The 12,034-nt window shown below is 41.9% G+C and overlaps 1 protein-coding gene across 4 annotated transcripts in view; it reads right to left on the reverse strand.

Moving 5' to 3' along the window:
* NUP214 (nucleoporin 214) overlaps nucleotides 1-12,034 on the reverse strand; it is a 140,776-nt gene that overhangs the window by 108,725 nt on the left and 20,017 nt on the right. For all 4 annotated transcript variants that reach the window (XM_053559309.1, XM_053559302.1, XM_053559313.1 and 1 more), the window contains exon 8: nucleotides 534-640. In XM_053559309.1, coding sequence (XP_053415284.1) covers nucleotides 534-640 — 107 coding nt within the window. The remainder of the gene's footprint in view (nucleotides 1-533; nucleotides 641-12,034) is intronic.

Raw genomic sequence — 12,034 nt, forward strand, 5'->3', positions numbered from 1 at the left:
GAGTCTCACTTTGTTGCCCTTGGTAGAGTGCCGTGGCATCACAGTTCACAGCATCCTCCAGCTCTTGGGCTTAGGTGATTCTCTTGCCTCAGCTTCCCAAGTAGCTAGGATTACAGGCGCCTGACACAACACCTATTTTTTTGTTGTTGTTGCAGTGTGGCCGGGGCCAGGTTTGAACCTGCCACCCTTGGTATATGGGGCCGGCACCCTACTCACTGAGCCATAGGCACCATCTCCCAGAAAGGAACTTTTAATATATTCTTGAAATATCAATATTTTCAAAAGTCAACACTGGGGATTACTGAGAAAATTGGGATTTTTTTTTAGAATTGGTATGTTTTCAATCTAAATAATTCAAGAGTAGGAAAACAGAAGTAGTAGTCAAAGACACTGTCAAGCATCAGCTGAAAATATGTTCGGAGAATCTCAGTCCTCTTTTCATCAGTTACAGAAAAGATGTCCAAGTGGAACAAAGTGACATGAGTTCCACCCGCGAGTGAGAGAGGCACACCCCGCCCAAGCTGTCTGCTCACCATCCCTCCACGTAACTGAGGAAGTAATGATGCTGTCTCTCTGCACAGCTGCCATAGCAGGGCTCCATGAAGTTCACAAATATCTCCGGGTGCTTTTCCTCTTTTTTCTACAATGAACAGAGCAAGAAAAAAACTCATGTGCAATTTACCTCTAATCCTACATACTTAATAATCTCGAAAGACAAACCATTTACATTTTATGAGAAAACACAGTGAAAAATCTAAGTCCAAACACATAGACATGGTACAAAGGCAGCACAGAACAGTGCCAAGAGTACAAACATTACCCTGTGCCAGAACACATCTGACTCTGCTCTCACCTTCTGGCTGTGGGACAAGCACATAGATTTTTCAACCTCCCTGATACTGTTTTCTCAAGTGCGTAAAGGTCCTGCTAAGCCTGCTTCAGAAGCTGTCGTAAGTATAAAATGAAATCATGCCCATAAAGCTTCCAGCCCAGTGTGTGAAATATAAACCAGTCGGCTCAGTGCCTGTGGCTCAAGCGGCTAAGGCACCAGCCACATACACCTGAGCTGGCGGGTTCGAATCCAGCCCAGGCTGCCAAACAACAATGACGGCTGCAACCAAATAATAGCTGGGCATTGTGGCGGGTGCCTATAGTTCCAGCTACTTGGGAGGCGGAGGCAGGAGAATCACTTGAGCCCAGGAGTTGGAGGTTGCTATGAACTGTGATGCCATGGCACTCTACCCAGGGTGACAGCTTGAGGTTCTGTCTCAAAAAAAAAAAAAAAAAAAAAAAAAATATATATATATATATATATATTAACCATAGTCAAAAATAAATGCTAGTATTAATGTGACCCCTGAGAATAAAAGAATTCTCATGGTATCTTGAAATAAGGCATCTCAGTAAACACATTTTTTAAATTTTACCTTAACAGAAACCCAAAAGAGTTAAAAACAAGACATCTTACCACCTATCAGATTGGCAAAGACTGAAAGTTACCACAGCATACTGACACTTGGGTAGTACCACTGGTGATAGGAGTATAAACCAGTACAATTTTTCTTTCTTTTTTTTAATAAAAGACATGCCAAATTTATTGTTACATGCATAACACAAGGGAACTGCAGTACAATGATTACCCAATAATCCAATGAAGTACAGATGGTTACATAACCTTCTCATAGATGAAAGAAGGGAGGGGAAAAGTCACTAGCTTTCATAGTAAGTGATTTTTAGGGGACCTCAACAGGCTGGGAGAATATGCTTTGGCTTGGGAAAAAGTGTTTTGGGCCTACAGAGCAGATAATGATTTATGACAAAAGTCTGTCCAGGTGTGTTGCCAGATTTCAATCTCTCTTTCTAGGATTTAAGTTAAATTAATGAAAACTCCGGGAGAGAACCAGAGGTAATTATTTTCTTCTTTGGCTGTCCCGGATTTTAGGCAGATAACGAAGTATCTGAGTAAAGCTTCATCAGTGTCTGCTGGTCTTCAAGGGCCATTCATTTAAAATAATCAGCATACCACAGTGCCAAATTTTGGGGTGAAAATTCCCAGTCTCCTTCTCACAAATACTTTGTCTATAACATTTCACCTCTTCCCTTACCAAATTCATCTCATATACAGCATACATTTATTTTATCCCAACAGCCTCAAAAGTCTTAACTCACTCCAGCATCAACTTAAAACACTAAAGTCCAAAGTCTCAATTAAAAATTATCTAAATCACATAAAAGTGAGACTTGAGGTAGGATTTCATCTTGAGGCAAAATTTCTCTCTAGCTGTGAACTTATGAAACCAGATGAGTTATGTGCTTCCAAAATATAATGGTGGGACAGGAGTAAGATAGACATTCCTAAAAGGATAAATAGAAAAGAAGAAAGGAGTGACGGATCCCTAGGAAGTACCAAACTTAGCAAAGCAAATTCCATGAAATCTTACTGCTTAAGAATAATCATCTCTGGCTTGATGTTCTGACCTCCAGGCCCACTGTTGTGATAACATCACCTCTATGGCTTGGCAGGACACCACCACTGCTGTAGCATTCTGTATGGGTCACAGTCTTACATTTAAAAAACAAATTTTTGTAGAGCTGGGATCTCACTATGTTATACAGGCTGGTCTCAAACTCCTGGCCTCAAGCAATTCTCCTGCCTCAGCCCCTTAAAGTGTTAGGATCATAGGTATAGGCCACCATGCTCAGTCCTGGAATTTTTTTTTTCTGTCCGTCAGAAGGTGCTTTATTAAAGGGAGGGGTTCCAGCATCCTACAGCTCTAACTGGATCTCCTGAACGCTGGCTTTTCCATGAGCTTCATTTTGCACTTGAACTTGGCTCTTTCATGAAGTTTGATCATATTGATCATATTCCTCCTCTGGAAGCTCTTGAACCAGTCCTGGAGGATGTTGCCCTCAAGCTTCAGGGCCTTGAGCCAAGTCAAATAGCTCTGAGCTAAGGTGCACGTGGATGTCAGGGACCTGATACTTGAGCCACCCCAGCATACAGACCTTGTTGTCTTCAACCACCGGAGCTACTTGGGCCTTGATCCCAAGTAGCCGGAAGAGCTCCTGGTGCTAGAGCCGGGTAGCTCACCCTGTGGCCTGCTTTGCCAGCAGGCTGCGGGCAGCCTTCCTTCTCCTGCTACAGCTACTGCTCAGTCTTCTTCTAATCAGTGTCTAGGCAGGCGGGTGGGGTACAGGTCTCAGCTTCACCAGCCTCAGGGACCTCATCCCTCTGGCCGGCTACCTCTAAGTCATACTCCTCCAGCAGCCCCTGGCATAGCTACCGGAACGTGGACTCCTGGGTGGTCTACAACTTTTCTAAGAAATACTCTGGCAATGTTTTTAAAAGCCTATCAAAAAAGCACATGTACCTTGACCCCAAAATTTTCTTCCTAGGTATTTATTCCAAAAAATAAAAACAATCATATAAAATGCATATATATTGGTGGGAGGCTCAGGTGGGTGGATCACTTGACCTCACAAGTTTAAGACCAGCCTGAGCAAGACTGAGACCCTATCTCTACTAAAAATGAAAAACTAAGGCAGGAAGAGGGCTTGAGCCCAAGAGTTTGAGGTTGCTGTGAGCTATGCCTCCATAGTACTCTACAAAGAGTGACAAAGTGAGACTTTTCTCAAAAAAAAAAAAAAAAAAAAAACAAAACAGCTAAATTCAGATTCAGATTAGGTTATTAAATAGGAAATGTGTGATTTTTATTTTTTTATTATTTATTATTTATTGTTTTCACTTGTTTTGTTTGTTCTTTGACATACTTTTTTTTTTCCAGAATATAATGGGGGTACACACATTTTGGTTACAGAGTTTGCTTTTGTACATTTTAAGTCAAAGCTATAAGCATGCCCTTCACCCAGGAAGTGTGTGATACTCCCATTAGGTGTAAATTTGCCCATCCCCTTTTTCTACCCTCCCACCTATTTGAATTCCACTGAGTTTTGCTTCCTTACGTGCACATAGTTATTCAACTAGTTCCAATTTAGTATTGAATACGTGTGGTGTTTGTGTTTCCATTCTTACGATACTTGACTTAGGAAAATGGTCTCCAATTCTATCCAGGTTGTTACAAAAGATACTACTAGATCACTATGTTTTATGGTGCAGTAGTATTCCATAATATACGTATACTACATTTTATTAATCCACTCATGTATTGATGCACATCTGGGTTGTTTCCACATCTTTTGACACTGTGAATTGTGCTGCAATAAACACTTGAGTGCAAGAGTCCTTCTCATAAAATTTTTTGGTTTTTCCTTTGAGTAAATACCTAATAGTGGGATTGCTAGATCAATGGAGGTCTACTTTAGTGCTTTGAGGTATCTCCATAGAATTTCCTATAGGGGTTGTACTAGTTTGCAGTCCCACCAACAGTGTCTGAGTATTCCTTTCTCTCCACATCCACACCAGCTTCTGTTGCTTGGGGACTTTTTGATATAAGCCAGTCTCATTGGAGTTAAGTTTGATATCTTAATGTGGTATTCATTTGCATTTCCCTGATGATTAGAGACATGGGGCATTTTTTTCATGGGTTTTTTGCCCATTAGTCTATCTTCATTTGCAAAGTTTCTGTTCGTGGACGGCACCTGCGGCTCAGTGGGTAGAGCACCGGCCCCATATACCAAGGGTGGCAGGTTTGAACCCGGCCCCGGCGAAACTGCAACAAAAAAATAGCCAGGTGTTGTGGCGGGTGCCTATAGTCCCAGCTACTGGTGAGGCTGAGGCAAGAGAATTGCCTAAGCCCAAGAGCTGGAGGTTGCTGTGAGCTGTGACACCTCACCCTCTATGGAGGGCAACAAAGTGAGAGTCTGTCTCTTAAAAAAAAAAAAAAGAAAAGTTTCTGTTCATGTCTTCCGCCCACTTTTTAAATTTTTGATCTTTTCTTGCTGATTTGCTTGAGTTCTTTATAGATTCTGGTTATCAGCCCTTTGTCAGATGAATAGCATGTAAATATTTTCTCCCATTCTGGAGGTTGTCTATTTGCTCTACTGATTGTGTCTTTGGCTGTGCATATTTTTTAATTTGATCACATCACATTTGTTTATTTCTATTGTTGTTGTGACTGCTTTGTGGTCTTCCTCAAAATTTTTTTACCAAAGCCACTATCTATAACATTTTATAACATTTTCTTCTAGAATTCTTTTTTTTTTTTTCATGTCTGAAATAGTATTTAATTTATAAGAACAATTAATAGTTATCAGTAACATAAACATTGGGAAATAGAGTTCAAGATCTTTTAAAGTTAGAGGTCAGTCCCCATTATAATTAAGATACAAAGTAACAAAAAGTCATATTGTTATTCGTTTATGCTTCAAATATGGAAGAGAATGGTATCACTATATTGCAGTAGTCCACATTAAAATAAAGGTATTAGCTTTACACTGATAAGCTCTATCATTCACAATTGAGGCTTTTTGTTTTTACATCATCCCTAGAGATGGGGTGGGTTAAGAAATGAAAACTCTATCAACTAGGAAAATAAAAATCATCTCATAATTTGCTTCCTAATAATCATTTACAACACTAATAAATAAACTGAAGAAAAGCAAAGGTAAATACTATTAGCAGTTTAAGGGAGGTCCTATTTACCTGCTCTACTAAATTCATTCTTACTCTCTAAAATTTCATCACAACAAAAGTTTAGAGTCACATTTTCCTAACAAAGAGCTCTGTACAAAACCCAATGTTCTGTAAAAGATGGCCAGGGATATTTACAGAAATCCATAGTACTAGTCATTCTATAAATTCCAAGTAAATTGTAATATGAAAAATTATTTAAAAAAAAATTATTTTCTGACTTCTTGTAAATTAAAGCACTACTGAAACATAAGTTAAAATAGATGCTCCTTGACTTACAAAAAGATTACATCCTGATAAACCCATTGTAAGTTGACAATAGTTAAGACAAAAATGCATTTAATACACAAACATCATAGCTTAGACTAGCCTATCTTAAATGTGCTCAAAAGACTTACATTAGCCTACAGTTGGACAAAATCATCTAACACAAAGCCTATTTTACAATAAAGTATTCAGTATCTCATGTAATTTACTAAATACAGTACACTGTACAGTATCAGTTATTTACTCTTGTAATCATGTACCCAGCATGATAGAATATCTTACCCAATACCCTTAAGTCCTAGAAAAGATGAAATTTCAAAAATCCAAATATGCTTTCTACAGAATACGTATTACTTTCATACCACTGCAAACTTGAAAAATTGTTAAGTTGAACCATCTTAAATCAAGGGCCAACTGTATGGGTTTTTGCAGAGGGGGTCACTGGTTAAGAGGCCTTTTCTGTTCATTTTCTACATGAACTTATGGTAGCCACCAAGTTATATAAACCTATGAATTTGATTTAAAAGAGTTATAAATTAAACCATATTTGCAAGCCTACAGGCATAATGCAAATTAGTCTAGATGTCTGGGATATGATTATATCCCCAACTGCCTGGACTAAGTTCATATCCTGGGTTTATTTACTCTTCACTGTGTGACCTTGAACAAGTATTCAATCTATATGTATCTGAGTTTTAGCACCTGTAACTATGCCATACAATGTTATTGCAATTAACTGCATCAGCTTTTACACTAATTAAAATTAAGTAAAACTTAAAAAATTCAATTCCTCAATTCCACTACCCACTTTTCAAGGGTTCAAAAGCCACATGTGGCTAGAGGCTGCCATATTGATCAATATAGATATAGAGATAAAAACAAAGAGGATGATATGATTGAAAATAACAAATGGGAACAAGAGGGTCAAACTGACTTCTTTATATGAATTGGTCAGAAAAGGCTACCTCGAGGAGTTGACATTGGAGCTAAGAAGTACATGACCAGATGCAACCAGCATGCAAAGATCTCCAACGAGCATCCAAAGCACAGAGAGCAGCAAGGCCTCAGCCACAAATGTGCTCAGCTGTTCTAACAACAAAGAGTGTCTGATGCATAAGAAATAAGGGGACAGAACTGGGGGGTCCAAGAAGTGGCAAGAGGCTGGGCCACAAGGACCTTATAAGCCATGTAAGAACTTTAAATTTTATGTTAAGTGCAACCAAAAACTGTATAGGGTTATAAAGAGGGGACTGTTGTGTCTAAATTATCTAGAAACTTACTAATTACTATAAGAGACCAAGAGTGGAAGCAGAAAGATCTGTAAGAAGATGGTAAGTGCCATGGCCTAGGTTGCAAGAAGATGGCGGTCTGGACCAGGGGAGTGGCACATGGATGGAAAAAAATGTGTCTCTTTTCTCTACATGCACTGTCAATAATACTGTGTCTTCTATCCTTCACAACCAAACTCCTTAAAATGGCATTTCATTTTTAAATCCTCAACATCCTATAAATCTGCTTTGTGCCTCTACCATTCCACTGAAACTGCCCTAAGGTCTCAATCATCTCCACCTTCTCAAAACCAGTGAGCACTTTTCTATCCTTACCTTACTTGACCTCAGCTGCATTTGCAAACTGCTCAACACTCCTCACCTTCATCATATTCTCTCCTTCCTCAGCTCCTGGGGGGCATTACTCTCACCTGGTTTTTCTCTCCATTAACTTCTCCATTTTACCAGTAATCTCTACTTGAGTCTTAAACTTCAGTACTCAGTACATTTCAAAAATACACAATCTTTGAGACTGAATTGGCTCTTTTTGCTAGTAACTCCTAAATTAACATCTCTAGCCTAGGACTGTCTACTGTTTTAGATCTTTCTATAGTGTTCAACTGGACCCCTTCACTAGGAAATACCACAAATGTTTAAAATTCAGAAGGTTCAACATTTGTCTCCTTCATTCACATACTATATACCCTTACTCAAGCCAAAGCCAAAGGCTTCCTAACTCCTCACTAGCAATTAACCCCCATCTCCAGACACTGACAAAGTCCTGTAGATTCTACCCCCTTAATATCTTTGTAATCAAGTCCTTCTCAAATCCTGCTAGGGCTATATAAGTTGGCGATCACATCACTTCTTGTTGGGGTTGCTGAAACAAACTCCCAACCAAGTTTTGCTTCCAATCTCTCCTCCACACTGCTGCCAGAACACATTACAGGTATTGAACAAATTATGTTTGTTACATTAAGCACAAATCAGAACACATCATTCCTCTGCTTTTGGAGTACTCCAACAACTTTCACAAAGCTCATGAACTAGCTCCTTATTACCATTACGTGTGTAGCCTCGTCTCCCCCAAACTTCCCCTCACATCCTCCTCTCCATTCAGCTTTTCTTAGTTTTCCAAATACTATGTCACTTCAGGCCTCCCTTCCTCTGCACATGCTATGCCTCTCCCTTATTCCTCTACTACTTCAAAGGCAGGCTTAAGTATTATCATTTTAAAAGAGTTCTTCATATACAGAGTGGACATGAAGTTTGTGTGCAATTTACTATGTTAAACTATTTTAAGTTGCATGCAAATTTTATGTCCACCCTGTATATAACTTGATCACACTATTGGTAGCTTACTGATTTGTCCCTCCCAGTTAATCATAAGCTCCTAGTGGCATGGACCACCAACCTTATTTGGTTTATAGCACCAATGACTGGGACAGAGTTAAGTACTCATTCACAGACGGTTTTGGTATTGTCTATATTTTTAAAAGGGAGAGGAGCTTGTTTAGTGGGCCTTATATTTAAACACGGCATAAAGTGACAGCACTGTACTACAAACCCAAATGTGCTTCACGTTGGAAATGCAAAATAATAATAAACAAAAAAATAAAGCACATCCTTTCAAAATGAGAAATGGATGTTGTATCTAATAAACCAGTCATGGGATTTTTAAACTACATGGGGAAGAGCTTATTTAACAATGACGATAATGATAGGTAGAAGGCTTCTCATCTCAATAAAGCACTCACTCACTTCCTGACAGGTCATTTTCCTCACTTGAGAGACACTTACTCACACTGTAAGAGTCACTCACTTGTCAATCAGCCATATGTTCTCTAAATCTGAATAGGGGACAGAAGACGGAAGAAGAGAATGTGGGGGATGATAAACGTTTTCGGAAGGGGAGGTGGCAGAAGGCCACAGTCCCAGCGATATTAGACGGCGGGCCTGGGGGTTAATACCGCGGTGGAGTGCGGACATATGGCAAGGGGTGGGGAGGATGCGAACACGGAGCAGGCAGTATGAACCAGGGGCCCCGGGCCGAGGAGAAGTGGGGATAGGGAAGACACTGGGAAGGAAAGCTAGGAATGAGAGGAGGGAAGAGAAAGCAGTGACGAAAGGAAGACGCAGTTTTTAGCCAGAGGGACTGAAAAGAAAAGCTAGCTTGAAAGGAAGAGGCGACACCCACCGGGCTTTATGTCAGGTATGGAGGGAGCGTTCCAAAGCGAAGAGGGGAGGCGAGAGCAGACTAGGTCCCAGAGCGCAGAGGCGCGGAGCGCTGGAGACCCGGAGCCGCCAAGCGGAGGCCGCGGACGGCCGGGGAAGGGAAGGGCGAGGACAGGGGCACTTACTGGGGTCCCTCCGCACGGCGCCGCTGGGGATCTCCTCCCGCAGGTGAGGGAAGAGGCAGTCCCGCGCGGCCTGGAGGTCCTGGAAGTAGCAGAATTGGATAATGGAGCAGGCCATGGCTCCAGGGAACCCCACGCCGGCACTCTCCTTACCCCACCACGCCCTGCCCCCTCCACCCCACCACGGCCACCGAGGAGCCCCAACAGCTTTGGCCTCGCAGGAGGCGGGGAAACCAAGCCGGAAGTTGCCTGCGCCCTCAGGTCCTGTCGGCCCGAAGCACTGCGCAAGCCTTCTTCTAGAATTCTTATAGTTTCATGTTATAGGTTTAAGTCTATTGTCTACTGTGATTAATTTCTGTGTGTGACAAGAGATGTAGGTACTGTTTCAGTCTTTTACATGGGGCTATCCAGTTTTCTCAGCATCCTTATTGAGTACAGATTCTTTTTTCCAGTGTATATTTTTGTCTGGTTTGTCAAAGATCAGAGAGGACTATAAAGATGATTTCACGCACAGGATCTCTGCTCTGATCCACAGGTCTGTGTCTCTATTTGTATGCCAGTACCATGCTGTTTTAATTATGACAGCCATGCAGTATAGCCTGGAGTCTGGTAAAGTGATGCTTCCAGATTTGTTCTTACTATATAAGGTTGCATTCGTTATTCAGGATCTTTCTGATTCCATAGGAAGCGAAGAAATAGTTTTTCTAGATCTTGTGCAGGCTGGAGTAGGGAGGGAGCCCACATCTCCACCCCCTGCCTGGGTTCTCGGCCTCTTGGCTGCTGAAATGTCTAATTATTAATCAAAAGTTTTAACTATATTTCAAACAAGAAGCAGTACAATTAATCAAAGTATGTGCCTAAACTATCAACACAGTTTTTCCCTTCTTAACAGTAGCTTCTTTTTTTTTTCCTTTTGAGACAGAGTCTTACTATGTCGCCCTCAGTAGAGTGCCATGACGTCACAGCTCACAGCAACCTCCAACTCTGGGGCTTAAGCGATTCTCTTGCCTCAGCCTCCCAAGTAGCTGGGACTACAGGCACCTGCCACAATGCTCAGCTATTTTTTTGTTGTAGTTGTCATTGTTGTTTAGCTGGCCTGGGCTGGGTATGCACTCGCCACCCTCGGTGTATGTGGCCAGAGCCCTACCCACTGAGTTATGGGTGCCGCCCTTAACAGTACCTTCTTTTTTTTTTTAAATAAAGACAGACGGCAGCACCTGTGGCTCAAAGGAGTAGGGCCCGGCCAAAAACTTTAAGACAGAGTCTCACTTTGTCGCCCTCAGTAGAGTGCCTTTGCATCACAATCACAGCAATTTCCAGCTCTTGGGCTCAGGCGATTCTCTTGCCTCAGCCTCCAAAGTAGCTGGGAATACAGATGCCCACCACAATGCCTGGCTATGTTTTTTGTTGTTGTTGCAGTTTGGCCAGGGCCAGGTTCAAACCCACCACCCTGGGTATATGGGGCTGGCACCCTACTCGCTGAGCCACAGGCACCGCCTAACAGTAGCTTCCTTATGTCAGCAGCAAAGAAGCCTAAAAAGTGAGTGGCAATGAAATCTCTAAAGCAGAGGTGATAGCTCATGCCTATAATCCTAACACTCTGGGAGGCCGAGGCAGGTGGATTGCCTAAGCTCACAGGTTCGAGACCAGCCTCAGCAAGAGCAAGACACCCCCTTCCCCACCCCATTTCTAAAAACAGCCAGGCGTTGCAGTGCGTGCCTATAGAACCAGCTAATCGGAAGGCTGAGGCAAGGGAATTGCTTGAGCCCAACAGTTAGAGGTTGCTGTGAGCTATGACACAAAGGCACTCTACTGAGGGCAACATAGGGAGACTCTGTCTCCAAAAAAAAAAAAAAGTGGCCCAAAGTCTGGAAGAAGTGGAAGTCAGTTGGTGCAAGTCTGGTGACTATGGTGAATGACAGAGAGTTTCCAAGTTCAGCTTCCGTAGTTTAAGCATTATTGTTTGTGTGACATATGGTTGAGTGCTGTCTTTACTGCCTGATCAGAGGCCTCACCATTTTGCCCAAATGGTTGCAGGAGACATCTGCTGTAATCTATGGACCAGGTTTCACGAAGCTGCAGTGGATAATACTAGCACTGGACCACCAGACACCAGCAACTTTTTTGATGAACATGCAGTTTTGGACTGTGTTTCGGCATTTCGTCTTCATCTAAGATTGTGCTAAACAATTGCAATTGCCAAAAAGAATCCATTTTCCATCACACATAACAATACGGTGTAGAGGGCGGCGCCTGTGGCTCAGTGAGTAGGGTGTTGGCCACACATACCAAGGGTGGTGGGAGCCTGTAGTCCCAGCTACTCAGGAGGCTGGAGAAAGAGAATCGCCTAAGCCCAAGAACTGGAGGTTGCTGTGAGCTGTGACGCCACAGCACTCTACCGAGGGCGACAAAGTGAGACTCTGTCTCTAAAAACAAACAAATAACAACAAAATACAATACAGTGTAGAAACGGTTCACCTTTACACCAAAGAAAGGCAAGCTTCAAGATGATTCCTCTTCTGACGTGTGTTTAATTCATGCAGAACCCATCT

This window comes from Nycticebus coucang, chromosome 2, assembly GCF_027406575.1.
Source record: "Nycticebus coucang isolate mNycCou1 chromosome 2, mNycCou1.pri, whole genome shotgun sequence".
Taxonomy (NCBI): Eukaryota; Metazoa; Chordata; class Mammalia; order Primates; family Lorisidae; genus Nycticebus; species Nycticebus coucang.